Source organism: Entelurus aequoreus, linkage group LG05, assembly GCF_033978785.1.
Source record: "Entelurus aequoreus isolate RoL-2023_Sb linkage group LG05, RoL_Eaeq_v1.1, whole genome shotgun sequence".
In the NCBI taxonomy this organism is placed as follows: domain Eukaryota; kingdom Metazoa; phylum Chordata; class Actinopteri; order Syngnathiformes; family Syngnathidae; genus Entelurus; species Entelurus aequoreus.
Genome location: NC_084735.1, coordinates 13,106,410 through 13,125,603, shown reverse-complemented (window position 1 = coordinate 13,125,603; position 19,194 = coordinate 13,106,410). Strand labels below are relative to the sequence as shown.

The 19,194-nt window shown below is 37.1% G+C and overlaps 2 protein-coding genes across 3 annotated transcripts in view; both read left to right on the top strand.

The window, feature by feature from the left end:
- The first annotated feature begins 1,181 nt into the window (after nucleotides 1–1,181).
- Nucleotides 1,182–3,351, top strand: med31 (mediator complex subunit 31). Its single transcript, XM_062046231.1, has 4 exons — nucleotides 1,182–1,374; nucleotides 1,566–1,640; nucleotides 2,794–2,890; nucleotides 2,957–3,351. Exons 1-4 carry the CDS (start codon nucleotides 1,365–1,367, stop codon nucleotides 3,171–3,173), a joined length of 399 nt encoding a protein of 132 aa, XP_061902215.1. The 5' UTR covers nucleotides 1,182–1,364; the 3' UTR covers nucleotides 3,174–3,351.
- A 1,369-nt stretch (nucleotides 3,352–4,720) lies between these two features.
- Nucleotides 4,721–19,194, top strand: part of LOC133650188 (uncharacterized) — a 15,714-nt gene continuing 1,240 nt past the window's right edge. The window contains exons 1-9 of one of the 2 annotated variants that reach the window (XM_062047123.1): nucleotides 4,721–5,045; nucleotides 12,662–12,919; nucleotides 12,975–13,113; nucleotides 13,172–13,293; nucleotides 13,359–13,411; nucleotides 13,475–13,599; nucleotides 15,495–15,602; nucleotides 15,781–15,982; nucleotides 16,041–19,194. The exon at nucleotides 16,041–19,194 is cut by the window's right edge and continues 1,240 nt beyond it. In XM_062047123.1, coding sequence (XP_061903107.1) covers nucleotides 12,708–12,919; nucleotides 12,975–13,113; nucleotides 13,172–13,293; nucleotides 13,359–13,411; nucleotides 13,475–13,599; nucleotides 15,495–15,602; nucleotides 15,781–15,982; nucleotides 16,041–16,378 — 1,299 coding nt within the window. In that variant the 5' untranslated portion in view covers nucleotides 4,721–5,045; nucleotides 12,662–12,707 and the 3' untranslated portion in view covers nucleotides 16,379–19,194. Of the gene's footprint in view, nucleotides 5,046–12,661; nucleotides 12,920–12,974; nucleotides 13,114–13,171; nucleotides 13,294–13,358; nucleotides 13,412–13,474; nucleotides 13,600–15,494; nucleotides 15,603–15,772; nucleotides 15,983–16,040 lie in introns of both variants that reach the window. The other variant, XM_062047122.1, reaches the window with a different exon arrangement.

The window sequence follows — 19,194 nt, the reverse complement described above, 5'->3', positions numbered from 1 at the left end:
TTTCTATGTAACTGTTTTTATATTGTTTTACTTTATTTTTTATTCAAGAAAATGTTTTTAATTTATTGATCTTGTTTTATTTTATACATTTTTTTAAAAAAAGACCTTATCTTCACCATACCTGGTTGTCCAAATTAGGCATAATACGGTATCGGTTGATACCGGTAATTAAGAGTTGGACAATATCGGATATCGGCCAAAAAAAGCCATTATCGGACAACCCTACATGTAACATATGTAATATAGATAAGAATAAACAGATTGTTATTAAGTCATATGTTTGTTGCATAATGTCTCCCTCAAGTGGTCATTTGGTGAACCACAGCTGCCGTAAAGTGTAAAAAAAAAAGTCAAAAAATGTCATTTCCTGCAAACATGGCTGCGTTGTGTTGCGGCTAATCGGAAAACAACAAAGCGTTTTTTTTCGTATTTTCACACTTTGGTTCCAATGTGTACTTTTTAATCTGCTTTTATATGTGTTTTTATTCATGTAACGCTTAGTTAGTCACTTTTTTAGCAGACTGACCTCACTTTAATAAGCTTTACATAAATATGTGTCACTCGATTATGTTTAATCGATACAACATCAGCTAGTATTGAGTTTATTTATGCATTCTTATCGTGTCCAATGAAGTGGCAAACAGAAACAATAACGTGTAACATATGTAATATAGATAAGAATAAATGGAATGTTATTAAGTCATATGTTTGTTGCATAATGTCTCCCTCAAGCGGTCATTTGATGAACCACAGCTGCCGTAAAGTGTAAAAAAAAAATGTCCATTTCCGGCAAACATTACTGTGTTGTGTTGCGGCTAATCGCAAAACAACAAAGCGGGGTTTTTTTTCGTATTTTCACACTTTGGTTCCAAGGTGTACTTTTTAATCTGCTTTTATATGTGTTTATATTCATGAAACGCTTAGTTAGTCAATTTTTAGCAGACTGGCGTCACTTTAAGCTTTACATAAATATTTGTCACTCGATTATGTTTAATCGATACAACATCAGCTAGTATTGAGTTTATTTATGCATTCTTATCGTGTCCAATGAAGTGGCAAACAGAAACAATAACGTGTAACATATGTAATATATATAAGAATAAATGGAATGTTATTAAGTCATATGTTTGTTGCATAATGTCTCCCTCAAGCGGTCATTTGATGAACCACAGCTGCCGTAAAGTGTAAAAAAAAAAAAAGTCCAAAAATGTCATTTCCGGCAAACATGGCTGTGTTGTGTTGCGGCTAATCGCAAAACAACAAAGCGTTTTTTCTTTGTATTTTCACACTTTAGTTCCAAGGTGTGATTTTAATCTGCTTTTTCTCGCTCGACTGCAATTTCCTGCAGTTTGTTTTCCAACGCCATGGAGACAGGTTAGTCGGCATTTCTCCTTAGCTTCTATTATGCTAGCAAGCTAAAGCTAGTTAATATGGACCTTTGACACAAAATGTACCACCTAACTTGTTTGTTTGTTTTTACAAGATAATTATACGCGTTTCGTCACCTTATTGTTTAATAAATCCTTGAACAAGAACATGATCCAGATGGTTTCATTGTGTTGCAGAAGAGCAGGCGAGGAACCGCTTCCAGTCGGAGTTGGAGTTCATTCAATGTTTGGCAAATCCAAACTATCTCAACTGTGAGTGACTTTGACGTTAAAAATAACTAAATATACTCCACGCGTGGATATACTTGCCAACCTTGAGACCTCAGAATTAGGGAGATATTCAAAAGGCCCGCTGGGGGTCATATATACATATATACACACACACACACACAAATAAATACTTGAATTTCAGTGTTCGGGTCTGTGGGACCCGTTTTAATTTTTTTAGTAAAAGAAAAATGATACAATTAATTAATTTTTCAAACTGAGACTCACTGACTTTGGTTCATTTTCTGTGAAGAACATATATGAGAATACATAGTTAATGACCACACACCATACACCCCTCCCCCTCCTGCACATTTCTATTACATATAAGATGACATGGCTAATAGAAGTGTGGAAATTAATGTTCTGTGTACCACACGCACCCACCCAGTGTTTATCTGTAAATAACAATATATAAACTTTAAGCATAAGAGTTGTGTGATAACTTACACATAATTATTCTAACAAAAAGAAAGAGGTTTTATCACATCAACACGGGACTAACAACAGTCCTTTAAATGTCAGTAATACCACAGAAAAGGCAAACTGTCGGACACGATAAACTCTTAAATAATGTCAAACACATAGCTTTAAACCAGGAAGATAAAGTGTTTGTCTCACACCTCGTAATCCACTGTGGACAGACCAAGCCAAGCAATGCAGGTTTAGCGCTCCCGGTTAAAAAAAAAAATAATATTAATCCCTGTTCCAGGGACGCGCGGACTTCCTGAAATGCTTCTGATTTCAATGCGTAAAAAGACACAAAGTGTCTTAACGCCAACATTGGGGGAAGTTTAGGACCTCCTCTCGATTTGTAATCACAGCACAGATAAACTTGTCTCATTTTCGATTTTTTGAATGTTATGAGATTCACGGGTGTGACATAATTCCTCATATTGGCCTAGAATTTAGGAATGATGTCATTTCCCGTGGGTACATTTCCGATCAATGTGTCGAATATATTTGGCTGACGTTAACACATTGACTACTTCCAGCTGCAATACCACTCCCCATAGCGACGAAGGAAGCTAACAAGCTAGAAAGTCAACAGGTGTCATGGCTGCTGACTGAGTCGATTTCCCCCCGGGATAATAATGCAGGTTTAAAGCACTCTTCAAAAAAAATGTGTGTGTTGCAGTCCTTGCTCAGAGAGGCTTCCTGAGGGAGAGAACCTTCATCAACTACCTGAAGTATTTGCTCTACTGGAAGGAGCCCGACTACGCCAAATTTCTCAAGTAAGACGTTCCCCAAAGGAGACCAACTTGAGTGAGTGTTGACGCGCCCCCTTGTGGCCCGCCCAGGTACCCCCACTGCCTGCACATGCTGGAGCTCCTGCAGTACGAGCACTTCCGCAAGGAGCTGGTCAACGCCCAGTGCGCCAAGTTCATCGACGAGCAGCAGCTGCTGCACTGGCAACATTACTCCAGGAAGAGGACGCGTCTGCAGCAGGCGCTGGCCGAGCAGCAGCAGGCGCAGCAGATGGCGGCGCCGTCGCACGGCAACGCCGCCGCCAAGTGACGACCATCACGTTTTCTCCGCACTGTTGGCGGCGACGCTAGGGAAGTTGAACGCCTTCCCTTTAAAATGTTGTTTTTTTCGAACAGGTTGTTTTAGGCTCCAACTTTCATTTTTGTTGATCACATTCTCACACCAAGTTGTTCCATTTTTGCATTAAAAAGCCCAAAAGTGTCAAAAACTCACTTTTACTTTAAAGGACTAGAAGTAGACTATGGGGAGTCTTTTTTTTTTTTTTTTCAACAAAATGAAATGTATCTGCTACCCAAGAAATGTATGCAATCCAAAAAATTATAAGCGACCAACATTTTTTTTCAAATAATAGTTTATTATGCACACAAAAAAAATGTTTGCAACCAAAAATAATTTGTAACTACAAAAAACATTTTTTACATAGTAATTTACAATTAAGAAAATGTTTTGTAATGATTCATAAAAACAAAATTTGCTACCAAAAATAGGTTTCGCAAAAATTATGTGTATGTGTGTATATGTATATATATATATATAAATGTATATTTATATACACACACACACACACACATATTTATATATATACATACATATGTGTGTGTATATGTATATATATATAAATGTATATTTATATATACTGTATATACATATGTATGTGTATATTTATATACACACATATATATATATATATATACATGTGTGTATATATACACACACACATATACATATATACATGTGTATATATACACACACACATATTTATATACATATATAAATATGTGTGTATATAAATATACACATACATATGTATGTATATATATATATGTGTATATAAATATACATATATATATATATATATGTGTATATAAATACACATTTATTTCTATATATATATACATAAACACACATACACATATAATTTTTGCGAAAGCTATTTTTGGTAGCAAATTTCGTTGTGTTACGAATCGTTCCAAAACATTTTTTTAAATATACATTTTTTTGTAAAAAATGTTTTTTGAAATTACAAATTATTTTTGGTTAGAAAAAAATGTTTTTTGCATAATACACGATTATTTGAAAAAAAAATGTTGGTCTCTGATAAATTTTTGTATGTATATATATATATATATATATATATATATATATGTATATATATATATATATATATATATATATATATATATATATATATATATATATATACATATAAATACATATATATATATATGTATGTATGTATAAATATGTGTATATATATATATTTACACTGAAAAAATATGAATATACACAGTACATATGTGTATGTATATTATTATTTTAATTTTCTATGTCAAATAAATTTGTTTTGTTTGGGGCGACTTGTCCAGGGTGTACCCCGCCTTCCACCCGAGTGCAGCTGAGATAGGCTCCAGCAACCCCGCGACCCCGAACGGGACAAGCGGTAGAAAGTGGATGGACGGATTGATGCAAAATCAATTTCTTTTCGGTTACACAAAAATACGACACAGCTCCGTCGTACGCGCATGCGCAGAAACAAGGAATTCCACCAATGGGAAACGTTCACCGCGTACACCGGAAGTACTAAGAATGTTAGTATCAGTCTGATACCTTGTCGATGTTACAAAAAGACCTCTACTTTGCTCAATATAATCCAACATGTGACTATTTACCTTGTTAATTTTCTGACCATGACGTTTTATTGATGCCAGTATTGACAAGAGCGAAAGTCCCGCCTCGACATGCGGAAGTAGTTTCTTCTCGCCACACGATTGTTGTTGTGTAACGTCGTGACCGTCCAACGTCCAACGAGACACTTTGGGGGGGGGGGTTAGTTTTTTTTTTCTGCTGCAAGTGGTGAAAAAACATCTGGAAGTTTTCATTTGTGGCGCCATTATTCAGTCGGTAAGTAAGCCAGCTCGTCGTTCATCCCGACAGGCTATGTACGCTCAAAGTTCACGTTTGAAAGGTTAGCTAGTTGTTCTGAAATAATTAAACTTTCAAAATAAAGGTTTAACACGTTTTAAGCTTGATTAAAGTTCATTTTGTCGGCCGCAGTCTCGAGTTAAACCGACTTTTTTTTTTTTTAAATGTATAGAAACAACAAACTTAAGTGTCCGGCAGAGGGCGTGCTGGTCGTCACCATGGCAACGAGGCTTGGTTTTTTTTTTACCATTATTTAGTCTATAAGTAAGCCAGCTCGTCGTTCATCCAAGCAGGCTATGTCCGGTCAAAGTTCACATTTGAAAGGTTAGCTAGTTGTTCTGAAATAATTTAACGTTCGAAATAAAGGTTTAACACGTTTTCGGCTTGATTAAAGTTCGTTTTGTCGGCCGCAGTCTCGAGTTAAACCGAGATATTCCAGAACAATAGCAACATTCATCTGGAACAGTATCAGTCAGGTCACAATATAGTCCACAACAACAGCAACCTTCATCTGGAACAGTATCAGTCAGGACAAGATAGTCCACAACAGGGGTCACCAACGCGGTGCCCGCGGGCACCAGGTCGCCCGTAAGGACCAGATGAGTCGCCCGTGGGCATGTTCTAAAAAAAATAATAATAATAATTTTTTTATTTTTATTTTTTAAATTAAATCTACATAGAAAAAACACAAGATACACTTTCAATCAGTGCATCAACCCAAACAACCTCCCCCATGCACACTCATCCACACCCACTCACACAAAAGGGGTTATTTCTTTCTGCTACCAATATTCTGGTTCCCACAACATAGACAACACATCTGCAAGGGACACAGTCCCTGAAGCACACATGATTGTATAGGCTGCTGGTCCACTAACATTTTCATTAATTACTATTTTTTATGTAATTATTTTTATATTGTTTTACTTTCTTTTTTATCCAAGAAAATGTTTTTTATTTATTTATCTTATTTTATTTTATTTTTTTAAAAAGGGCCTTATCTTCAACAGACCAGGTTGTCAATGAAATTAGATTTGTTTAAAGGGTTTTTTAAACCAGGCCCAGTCCAGATAATGTCCAAGTCGGACTCAGCAACACACACCTTCATTCATGTACACAGAAAAAAATTAGGGAACACAACAGATTGCATATAATTTATAAACAAAATTACATTTTCAAAATAAGCATTTATGTACAGTCCAGATTATGTCCAGGTCACTCAAATTAGGGAACACAACAACAGATATCATATAATCTATAAACATAATTATACTTTCAAAATAAGCCTTTGAGGACTTCTCATCTTTTTTTTAATGTTTTTTGGCATCATTATCGTTTTCAACCATGTAACTTTCTAAAGTTAGAAAATACTGAATAAATGTTTTAAAGAAAGTAATACTAAGTGAATATCTGTTTTTGGCCTTAAAAATAAACATTTTACCGAGTACTATAATTAAATTGACTAAATCATGATTGTCAATGAACTCTCCTAAAATAACAGAAACCACATTAAGCTTCATAAACAAACCAATCCTTAAACACATTTTTTCAACTTCCACCCAAAACAAAGACACAATATGACAATACCAAAACAAATGCAGGGTGGATTCAGGCTCCTGACAACAAAATCGGCAATCATCTGACTCTGTCATATTCCATAATTTTAACATTTTCCCTGTGGGTAAGAAGTCATAAATAATTTTAATTTGAAAATAACGATTTTGCTCATCGATAGTGGTTTTATAGATTAGTTTGAATATGGCATCCCATGGCAACGGGCAGTCAAAAAAGTCCTCCCATTTTCCATTTGTGTTGTATGAGGCAGCCTTCAAAGATTTCTTTATTAAATAAAAATTATATATTTTTCTATTTATTTTAGTTCCTTTTTGCCAACTACAATTTCTTATTAGAGGTTTACAAACTAATAATTTAGTAGTTCCATAATTAATTATTTGTTTCCATCTTTTCCCAATTACTCCAGTTAGTTGATAAAATGAAAAGCTTGAGCAAGCATCACCATACATAGCTCTAAATTCATCATACTTCATAATTTTACCATTCTCATTGATAATATCATTGACAAAAATGATTCCTCTTTCAAACATATTTTTCCAAAAGAAAGGCTTTCCATCTATTACAATATTAGAGTTCATCCATATTAACTGCTGCAAAATATCGTCTCTTTTTTCTGGCACATAAAATTGAAAACACCACTATGAGTGGATTGTTTCCTTTATGAACCCCGCCATGTTTCCCAGCAGACTCTCTGGGAGGGGATCACTTGTAAAAAAGGATACAATTTCTTTTGATACAGTACATGTTTTTTGTCCAACAGGACATTTGTGTACCACTCAATGTTTAAATACATCTTTGGAACAATTGATGCTTTTAAAGACAGACACATAGCTTCAAGGTTGAGAAGTTTCAGGCCCCCATATTCATACTCTTTGTACAAAACCTTTCTTTTAATCTTTTCTGGTTTGCCGTTCCAGACAAAATCGAAGACCCTCCGCTCATAAATCTTAAAAAAGTTTTGTGATGGAGCTAGTAATGACAAAAACAAATAAATAAATTGAGGAATAATTAACAAGTTGGCAATAGACATTTTACCATACAAGGTTAGATTTTCCCTTTCCATAATTGCATAATTTTGTCCAGCTTTCTTAGTCGATTATCATAATTTACTGAGCCTAGATCTTCCAGATTTTCTGGGACAACAACACCAAGTATGTTAACTGGTCCATCTGTCCACAAAACAGGCACTTTGCATTCCATTCGAAAGGACATTCCCTTTAGATTTCCGATCCTTAACATTTTACATTAATCATAATTAAGCTTAAGGCCAGATTGCTGTGAAAATATGTCCAAAAGATTAAGAAGGTTCCGCAAACAATGAGGAAAAATCTTATCTTTGTGAATCAGCCTTTTCTGACATGAACTTCATCAAGAACAAACACAGAACACGCCTCACTGATGCACATCTGCAAGACTCACTCAGAGTTGCAGTGTCAAGTTACACACCAGAGTACAACACACTAGTTAACAGCATGCAATGCCAGGCTTCCCACTAACTGACAAAGAAACAGATAACAGATTTGGTGTCCAGTTCAAAGTGTGACATGATTTAAAAATTTGAGAGTTTACTTTTGTATTTTACATGAGTTATTATTTGTACAAACATGGTGCAAAGTAATTCATGATTTGTTAAAAAATGTTAGTGGCTAGCTAGTTAAAATGGGATATTTTGATTTCACAAGACTGTCTTAGAAGTGATCATTTGAAAATGTTCAATTTGAAAAATGTGCACTTAGAGAAAATATAAAAATAAAGTGTTGCATATTGATATTTATCTGTTTCTATATATATTTGTTGTGAGAAATCATTAAGATGATCAGTGTTTCCACAAAGATAAATATCATTAATTCTTAATAATAACAGAGTTAAAGGTAAATTGAGCAAATTGGCTACTTCTGGCAATTTATTTAAGTGTGTATCTAACTGGTAGCCCTTCGCATTAATCAGTACCCAAGAAGTAGCCCTTGGTTTCAAAAAGGTTGGTGACCCCTGGTCCAGAACAATAACAACCTTCATCTGGAACAGAATCAGTCAGGTCACAAGATAGTCCACAACAATAACAACCTTCATCTGGAACAGTACCAGTCAGGTCACAAGATAGTCCACAACAATAACAACCTTCATCTGGAACAGTACCAGTCAGGTCACAAGATAGTCCACAACAATAACAACTTTCCACTGGAACAGTGTCAGTCAGGTCACAAGATAGTCCACAACAATAACAACTTTCATCTGGAACAGTATCAGTCAGGTCACAAGCTAGTCCACAACAATAACAAGCTTCATCTGGAACAGTATCAGTCAGGTCACAAGATAGTCCACAACAATAACAACTTTAATCTGGAACAGTATCAGTCAGGTCACAAGATAGTCCACAACAATAACAAGCTTCATCTGGAACAGTATCAGTCAGGTCACAAGATAGTCCACAACAATAACAACTTTCATCTGGAACAGTATCAGTCAGGTCACAAGATAGTCCACAACAATAACAACCTTCATCTGGAACAGTATCAGTCAGGTCACAATGTAGTCCAGAACAACAGCAAACTTCATCTGGAACCGAATCAGTCAGGTCACAGGATAGTCCAGAACAATAACAACTTTCATCTGGAACAGTATCAGTCAGGTCACAAGCTAGTCCACAACAATAACAAGCTTCATCTGGAACAGTATCAGTCAGGTCACAAGATAGTCCACAACAATAACAACTTTCATCTGGAACAGTATCAGTCAGGTCACAAGATAGTCCACAACAATAACAACTTTCATCTGGAACAGTATCAGTCAGGTCACAAGATAGTCCACAACAATAACAACCTTCATCTGGAACAGTATCAGTCAGGTCACAATGTAGTCCAGAACAACAGCAAACTTCATCTGGAACCGAATCAGTCAGGTCACAGGTTAGTCCAGAACAATAACAACCTTCATCTGGAACAGAATCAGTCAGGTCCAAAGATAGTCCAGAACAATAGCAACGGTCATCTAGAACAGAATCAGTCAGGTCACAAGATAGTCCACAACAATAACAACCTTCATCTGGAACAGAATCAGTCAGGTCACAAGATAGTCCAGAACAACAGCAAACTTCATCTGGAACAGAATCAGTCAGGTCACAAGATAGTCCAGTACAATAACAACCTTCATCTGGAACAGAATCAGTCAGGTCACAAGATAGTCCACAACAATAACAACCTTCATCTGGAACAGTATCAGTCAGGTCACGAGATAGTCCACAACAATAACAACCTTCATCTGGAACAGTATCAGTCAGGTCACAAGATAGTCCACAACAATAACAACCTTCATCTGGAACAGTATCAGTCGGGACAAGATAGTCCACAACAATAACAACCTTCATCTGGAACAGTATCAGTCAGGTCACAAGATAGTCCACAACAATAACAACCTTCATCTGGAACAGTATCAGTCAGGTCACAATGTAGTCCAGAACAACAGCAAACTTCATCTGGAACCGAATCAGTCAGGTCACAGGATAGTCCAGAACAATAACAACCTTCATCTGGAACAGAATCAGTCAGGTCACAAGATAGTCCAGAACAATAGCAACGGTCATCTAGAACAGAATCAGTCAGGTCACAAGATAGTCCACAACAATAACAACCTTCATCTGGAACAGAATCAGTCAGGTCACAAGATAGTCCAGAACAACAGCAAACTTCATCTGGAACAGAATCAGTCAGGTCACAAGATAGTCCAGTACAATAACAACCTTCATCTGGAACAGAATCAGTCAGGTCACAAGATAGTCCACAACAATAACAACCTTCATCTGGAACAGTATCAGTCAGGTCACGAGATAGTCCACAACAATAACAACCTTCATCTGGAACAGTATCAGTCAGGTCACAAGATAGTCCACAACAATAACAACCTTCATCTGGAACAGTATCAGTCGGGACAAGATAGTCCACAACAATAACAACCTTCATCTGGAACAGTATCAGTCAGGTCACAATGTAGTCCAGAACAACAGCAAACTTCATCTGGAACCGAATCAGTCAGGTCACAGGATAGTCCAGAACAATAACAACCTTCATCTGGAACAGAATCAGTCAGGTCACAAGATAGTCCAGAACAATAGCAACGGTCATCTAGAACAGAATCAGTCAGGTCACAAGATAGTCCACAACAATAACAACCTTCATCTGGAACAGAATCAGTCAGGTCACAAGATAGTCCAGAACAACAGCAAACTTCATCTGGAACAGAATCAGTCAGGTCACAAGATAGTCCAGTACAATAACAACCTTCATCTGGAACAGAATCAGTCAGGTCACAAAATAGTCCACAACAATAACAACTTTCATCTGGAACAGTATCAGTCAGGTCACAAGATAGTCCACAACAATAACAACCTTCATCTGGAACAGTATCAGTCGGGACAAGATAGTCCACAACAATAACAACCTTCATCTGGAACAGAATCAGTCAGGTCACACGATAGTCCAGAACAACAGCAAACTTCATCTGGAACAGAATCAGTCAGGTCACAAGATAGTCCAGTACAATAACAACCTTCATCTGGAACAGAATCAGTCAGGTCACAAAATAGTCCACAACAATAACAACTTTCATCTGGAACAGTATCAGTCAGGTCACAAGATAGTCCCCAACAATAACAACCTTCATCTGGAACAGTATCAGTCAGGTCACAAGATAGTCCACAACAATAACAACCTTCATCTGGAACAGTATCAGTCGGGACAAGATAGTCCACAACAATAACAACTTTCATCTGGAACAGTATCAGTCAGGTCACAAGATAGTCCACAACAATAACAACCTTCATCTGGAACAGTATCAGTCAGGTCACAAGATAGTCCACAACAATAACAACCTTCATCGGGAACAGTATCAGTCAGGTCACAGGATAGTCCAGAACAACAGCAAACTTCATCTGGAACCGAATCAGTCAGGTCACAGGATAGTCCAGAACAATAACAACTTTCATCTGGAACAGTATCAGTCAGGTCACAAGCTAGTCCAGAACAATAACAACTTTCATCTGGAACAGTATCAGTCAGGTCACAAGATAGTCCACAACAATAACAAGCTTCATCCGGAACAGTATCAGTCAGGTCACAAGATAGTCCACAACAATAACAACCTTCATCCGGAACAGTATCAGTCAGGTCACAAGATAGTCCACAACAATAACAACCTTCATCTGGAACAGTATCAGTCAGGTCACAAGATAGTCCACAACAATAACAACTTTCATCTGGAACAGTATCAGTCAGGTCACAAGATAGTCCAGAACAATAACAACTTTCATCTGGAACAGTATCAGTCAGGTCACAAGCTAGTCCAGAACAATAACAACTTTCATCTGGAACAGTATCAGTCAGGTCACAATATAGTCCACAACAATAACAACCTTCATCTGGAACAGTATCAGTCAGGTCACAAGATAGTCCACAACAATAACAACTTTCATCTGGAACAGTATCAGTCAGGTCACAAGATAGTCCACAACAATAACAACCTTCATCTGGAACAGTATCAGTCAGGTCACAAGATAGTCCACAACAATAGCAACTTTCATCTGGAACAGAATCAGTCAGGTCACAAGATAGTCCAGAACAACAGCAAACTTCATCTGGAACAGAATCAGTCAGGTCACAAGATAGTCCACAACAATAACAACCTTCATCTGGAACAAAATCAGTCAGGTCACAAGATAGTCCACAACAATAACAACCTTCATCTGGAACAGAATCAGTCAGGTCACAAGATAGTCCACAACAATAACAACCTTCATCTGGAACTGTATCAGTCGGGACAAGATAGTCCACAACAATAACAACCTTCATCTGGAACAGTATCAGTCAGGTCACAAGATAGTCCACAACAATAACAACTTTCATCTGGAACAGTATCAGTCAGGTCACAAGATAGTCCACAACAATAACAACTTTCATCTGGAACAGTACCAGTCAGGTCACAAGATAGTCCACAACAATAACAACCTTCCTTTTTTTATTTATTTATAGAAACAACAAACTTAAGTGTCCAGGAGAGGGCGCGCTGGTCGTCACCATGGCAACGAGGCTCCAGCGCGTGGCGGTGGTTGGCGCCGGGGCAGCGGGACTGTGCGCCGCCAGGCACATCCTGTCCAGACCGGACCGCTTCGCCCCGCCGGTCTTGTTGGAGCTGTCGGCCCACGTGGGCGGGACTTGGTGCTACGAGGAGCCAGTGGGGACGGGCGAGGACGGGCGGACGCTTCTCAGCAGCATGTACCGTCACCTCAGGTGAGACCGCCCGCGGGACTCCCCGCCGGACTTTGACGCTATGTGTCCTGCGCAGAACCAACCTTCCCAAGGAGGTGATGATGTTCCCGGACTTCCCCTTCCGGGAGCAGCCCAGCAGCTTCCTGCCCCACCAGGAAGTGCGGCGCTACCTGGAGGACTACTGCGCCCACTACAAGATCGGCCCTCACATACGAGTGAGTGTTTGTGTCCGTCCAGTCCGTCGCTCGCTGACTCCTCCCACCTGCATGTCAGCTGCGCACGGCGGTGGAGGCCGTGAAGGCCGTCGTCACGCCGACGGAGGCGACCTGGGAGGTGACGTCATCAAACGGCCGCCGGAGGACGGAGACGTTTGACTCGGTCTTCGTGTGCTCGGGGTGAGACGCAGACGCCGCCAGTCCTGCAGCGGCTGTCATTCACGCGCTGCTCTTTGTTGTCCCAGGCATTATTCTGATCCCTACATCCCGGACGTGGCCGGCGTGGACAAGTTCAAAGGTGAGATTTGAGACGCGGCGAGCTGGCGAAAAGTGGAGAATGATTTTGGGGGACTTCCTGCAGGTCAAGTCCTCCACAGCCACGCCTACAGGAGCGCAGACGCCTTCGCCGGTCTGTCCGTGGTGGTTCTGGGGGCGCACGCGTCCGGGTTGGACATTTCCTTGGAGTTGGCCAACGTCGGCGCTCAGGTAAAGTTGGTCTCAGATGGCGCTGCGTTGCCATGGTGACAGTAGACCTGTCCAGGTTTATTCACACTGAATTTATGAAAAAGATTGTGAACTGATTTTTTTATGCTGACAATTTTGTTGAATGATAATTTGTGTTTGAAAATTTAGTTTTTTGATAAGTTCATCCATTTTCTACCGTTTGTCCCTCTCGGGGTGCTGGAGCATATCCCAAATGCACTCGCACTGAAGGCGGGGTAGAACAATGCAATGTAAAAAAAAAAAATCAATGTATACAGAATACAGTGTGGAAAAAATTGAGTGTATAGAAATTCAGTGTAAAAAATAAATGAGTGCAGTGTTAAGAAATTCAGTGCAGAAAATCATTGTAAATTCATTCTCGGCAGAAATATTTCGTGTAAAAAAAGTATTTATAGAAATTCATTGTAAAAAAACAAATGCAGTGTAAAAAATTCTGGACAAAAATATTCAGTGTAATAAAAGTATTTATAGAAATCCAGTTACTCCATTAACTGTAGAAAAATTCAGTGTAAAAAAAACAAACTGTAGAAAAATTCAGTGCAAAAAAAATTCTGGACAGAAATATTCAGTGTATAAAAACAATTTTATTGTAGAAAATCAGTGTAAAAAAATTCGGTGCAAAGAATTCTGAGCAGAACTATTTGGTGTAAAAAAATCGCTATAAAAATTCAGTGTTAAAAAAATGTATGTAAAAAATTCAGTGTAAACAAATGCAGTGTAAAAAATTCTGAACAGAAATATTCAGTGTAAAAAAAAGTATTTAGAGAAATTCAGTGTAAATAACTATTAAAATGCAGTGTTAAAATAACTATAAAAATTCAGTACAGAACTATTCAGTGTAAAAAAATTCTGGACAGAAATATTCAGTGTATAAAAAAAAAATTCATTGTAGAAAATCAGTGTAAAAAAATTCAGTGCAAAGAATTCTGAGCAGAACTATTCGGTGTAAAAAAAATCACTATAAAAATTCAGTGTTAAAAAAATTATATGTAAAAAATTCAGTGCAGACAAATTCAGTGTAAATAAATGCAGTGTAAAAAATTTGGGACAGAAATATTCAGTGTAAAAAAAGTAGAGAAATTCAGTGTAAATAACTAGAAAAAAGAACTATAAAAAATCAGTGCAAAAAAATTAAGGGCAGAAATATTCAGTGTAAAAAAATTCTGGGCAGAAATATTCAGTGTTAAAAAATTCTGGGCAGAAATATTCAGTGTAAAAAAAAATCACTGTATAAAAATTCGATGTAAAAAAAATTCTGGACAGAAATATTCAGTGTAAAAAATCTGTGTAAAAAAATTCCGTGCAGAAAAATTTGTGTAAAAATTCAAAGCAAAAAAGGTTGTAAAAAATCCTAGGCAGAAATATTGTGTAAAAAAATCAGTGTATAGAAATTACGTATAATAACCACTCAGTGTGTAAAAAATTAAGTGCAGAAATGTTCAGTGGATAAATTCAATGCAGAAATATTAGTGTAAAAATACTGGGCAGAAATAATGTGTAAAAAAATCAGTGTATAGAAATGGCATGCAAGAACCAATCAGTGTGTGCAAAAATTCCGTGCAGAAAAATGTTGAACTAATAAACACATTTTAGTTCAATGAAACTGTCAGCATAACTTGATGTAAAAAACAAAACAAATATTTGGTTCCCAAATTTTTAAATGCAAAAAATTCTATTTGGGATCGGCGTGGCTCGATGGTAGAGCGGCCGTGTCAGGTTGGACCCCAGCTCCCGCCATCCTAATATTGTTTGCTAGTAACTCCGCCCACCTTGAATGTGCAGGACTGGCTTGAAAAAGACTAATAAATACATTTAACAACTTGCATACATTTGGTGTCCAGAACTACATCTTCAACCTCCATGTTCTACCTGTGCAGGTGACTCTGAGTCATGGCCGGCCTCCTTTCACCTTCCCTCTGCCCGCTGAGATCCAACAAGCTGGTCTGGTGGCGGCGGTGGAGGACGACGGCAGCGTTGGCTTCCAGGTGACCAAAGTCCCAGCGCGTACTTTAGACGTGTAGCGAGCGAGTGTGTGTGTGTGTGTGTGTGTGTGTGTGTGTGTGTGTGTGTGTGTGTGTGTGTGTGTGTGTGTGTGTGTGTGTGTGTGTGTGTGTGTGTGTGTGTGTGTGTGTGTGTGTGTGTGTGTGTGTTGAAGGACGGCAGGCGGGTGCAGGCGGACGTCCTGCTCTTCTGCACCGGCTACAAGTTCAGCTTCCCCTTCCTGGACGCCGGGCAGCTGGCGCTGGACATCCAGGACCACTTGGTGGCGCCGCTGTACCGCTTCATGATGCCGCCCGCCTTCCCCTCACTCTTCTTCATCGGCCTCTGCAAGACCATCTGCCCCTTCCCCTACTTCCACTGTCAGGTGAGCAGGGGGCGGGGCCGCCATCCAGAAGGGAACATTTGCCGTCTTATCCCCGCAGGTCCAGTTCGCTCTGGCCACGCTGGAAGGTTCCGTGGCTCTGCCGACCCGGGCCCAGATGGAGGCCGAGGTCCTGCTGGAGATGCGGGAGAAGGCGGAGCGCGGCGTGGCGCCGCGGCACCTGATGGTGATGGAGCGGGACCAGTGGGAGTACCTCGCCACGCTGGCCAGCGACGCCGGCTTCCCGCCGCTGCCTCCGGTGGTACGCAGCCTGTACGAGGAGGTGTGGCGACAGCGGCAGGTCCACCCCCAAGACTACCGCCGCCTCAACTACAGGCTGGTGAGCGACGCCCAGTGGCAACTGGCCCACGCAGAGTCAGCCGTTACCATGGCAACTGAAGGAAAGTAGGGCTAGTCTGCCTTTAAAGAAAGGTGCTTTCAGTCATGAAGTCACACCTTTAGGGGCGATGACTGTAAACAGGAAGTGAAGGAAGTCATGTGATCACGTCTCACGCATGAAGAGCAGCGTGACGTGCATGGCGTGGTGTGATGCCCTCGCAGCGTCGCGTGCACGGGTGTCCCAAGTGCGGCAGCTCATTTTTTAATAGCCCACCGCACAATCGAAAAGTACTTTTTAAAAAAGTTGACTTATTTTTAATCCCCAATAATTTAGTGGGATTTTGTTTATCTGTCATTAATCAAAACTGGTAATAAAATTACAATCAATTTTTTGATTTTTTTTTTTTTAACTGTCCATCAAAAATAGTAATAAAATTAAAATAAATGTTTAGATCTTTTTTTAACTCCTTTAAAAAATAGTAAAATTATAATCAATTTGTAGATTATTACTCAATAAAAAATAGTAAAAGATAAAATAAATGTTTTGGTATTTTTTTTAGCTGTCAATCAAAAATAGAAAAAATGTAAATACATTTTGGGGTTCTTTTAACTGTCAATAAAAATAGAAAAAATGTAAATCCATTTTTTGATTATTTTTTTTTCACTGTCAAAAATAGTAATACAATTATAAATCTTTTTTTTAACTCAATCAAAAATAGTATAAATTTAAATTTTGATTCATTTTGACTGTCATTAATCAAAAATAGTAACACAATTAAAATTTCTATTTTTTTTTAACTGTCATTATTTTTTTAACTGTCAATAAAAAATAGTCAAATTAAAATCAATTTGTAGATTTTTTTTAACTAATCAAAAATGATAAAGATAAAATCCATGTTTTTATATTTTTTTACTGTCAATCAAAAATAGAAACAATGAAAATACATTTTTGATTTTTTTTTAATTGTCAAAAATAGTAATAAAATTAAAATAATGTAATTTTTTTAACTCCATCAAAAATAGTAATTTAATTTTTGATTCTTTTTTACTGTCATTTATCAAAAATAGTAACACAATTTAAATGTATATATTTTGTAACTGTCATTCATTAAAACAAATAAATTAAAATGTTTTTGTTATTAAAACCTGTCATTGCTAAAAAAAAAAAAAAAAATCAATATTCTGAATTTTTATTATTAAAAACTACCATTGCTCAAAAATGTATAATTAATTAAAATCAATGTTATGAATTATTGACCTCTTTAAGGCTCCAATTACTTCACATAAAATATTCCACTTTGAAAATGTTTTGGGAGAAATATTGCATAGTTTGTTTTTGCCATAAAAAAACATGGTTCTCTTTAAAAAAAAAAAAGGGCATAAAAAAAAATATATATATTTTTCAACTTGATATCGACAGACCTGAAGTTGATCTAGCTGTAAGCCTTGAATGAAAAATTACTTACTTTTAACATTTTTATGACTGAGACCCTTTTGAGTCCCCGGGACTAAACTTGTGGGGAGACTTGGAAGTTAAAACAAAATGTATATATTGTAGGGCTGTTCATTTTTAGGCACTTCAGAATCGAATCTCCAAAACGATTCTCCATTCAACAATACTTTTTAAATAACTTTGGGTGCCAACTAACTGGTTTTGTTGAATAAAATTCTACCTAAACATTTAATAAAGTCAAATACAAATAAGACAACAAGAGAAGTATCCAACACTTCTCTTTTCTAATGTAAATATGTTCAGCAGATATAGATCATCTACATCAACTATATGATTTGTCTTAATTCACTGCAGAACAATTCAGTGTAAAAAAAAGTTGTGGACAGAAATTCAGTGTATTAAAAAAAAAAAATTCTGGTCAGAAATATTCAATGCAAAAAAATTCAGTGCAGAAAAATTGTGTAAAAAAATCAGTGTATAGAAATTCAGTGCAAGAACATTTCAGTGTCTAAAACTTCAGTGCGGAAAAAATATGGGCAGCAATATTCAGTGTAAAAAAAATCAGTGCAAAATGTTTAAAAAACTGTATAGAAATTCAGTGTAAAATAAAATTCTGGGCAGAAATATTCAATGCAAAAAAATTCAGTGCAGAAAAACTGTGTAAAAAAAATCAGTGTATAGAAATTCACTGTAAGAACATTTCAGTGTGTAAAACTTCAGTGCAGAAAAAATTATGGGCAGCAATATTCAGTGTAAAAAAATTCAGTGTGCAAAAAATATTCAGTGTTTAAAAAAACAGTGTATAGAAATTCAGTGTAAAAAAATTATGAACAGAAAAATTCTGGGCAGAAAATTCAATGCAGAAAAATTCTGTGCGAAAAAACTATAGAAATTCGGTGTAAGAACATTTCAGTGTGTAAAACTTCAGTGCAGAAAAAATTATGGGCAGCAATATTCAGTGTAAAAAAAAATTCAGTGCAAAAAATATTCAGTGTTTAAAAAACAGTGTATAGAAATTCAGTGTGAAAAAAAATTATGAACAGAAAAATTATGTGCAGAAATATTCAATGCAAAACAATTCAGTGCAGAAAAATTATAGAAGTTCGGTGTAAGAACATTTCAATGTGTAAAACTTCAGTGCAGAAAAAATTATGGGAAGCAATATTCAGTGCAAAAAAATAAGTCAGCGTAAAAAAATTCACTCATTGCAGAGAAATTCTGGGCAGAAATATTCAGTGTACAAAAATTCAGTGCAATTTAAAACAAAAACAAACAAAAAATTTTTTTTTTTAATTGACTAAGAATTGTTACAAATAAAAATCAATGTTTAAAAATGAAGTGTAAAAAAGTAAGTGTCCAGAAATTCAGTGCAAATAAATATTCAATGTTTAAAAAACTGTGTATAGAAATTCAGTGTAAAAAA

Coding starts and splice junctions, on each gene's coding strand:
- med31 (XM_062046231.1), top strand. Junction 1,641..2,793: donor AAATCCAAACTATCTCAACT/GTGAGTGACTTT, acceptor TGTGTGTTGCAG/TCCTTGCTCAGAGAGGCTTC. Junction 2,891..2,956: donor GACTACGCCAAATTTCTCAA/GTAAGACGTTCC, acceptor TGGCCCGCCCAG/GTACCCCCACTGCCTGCACA.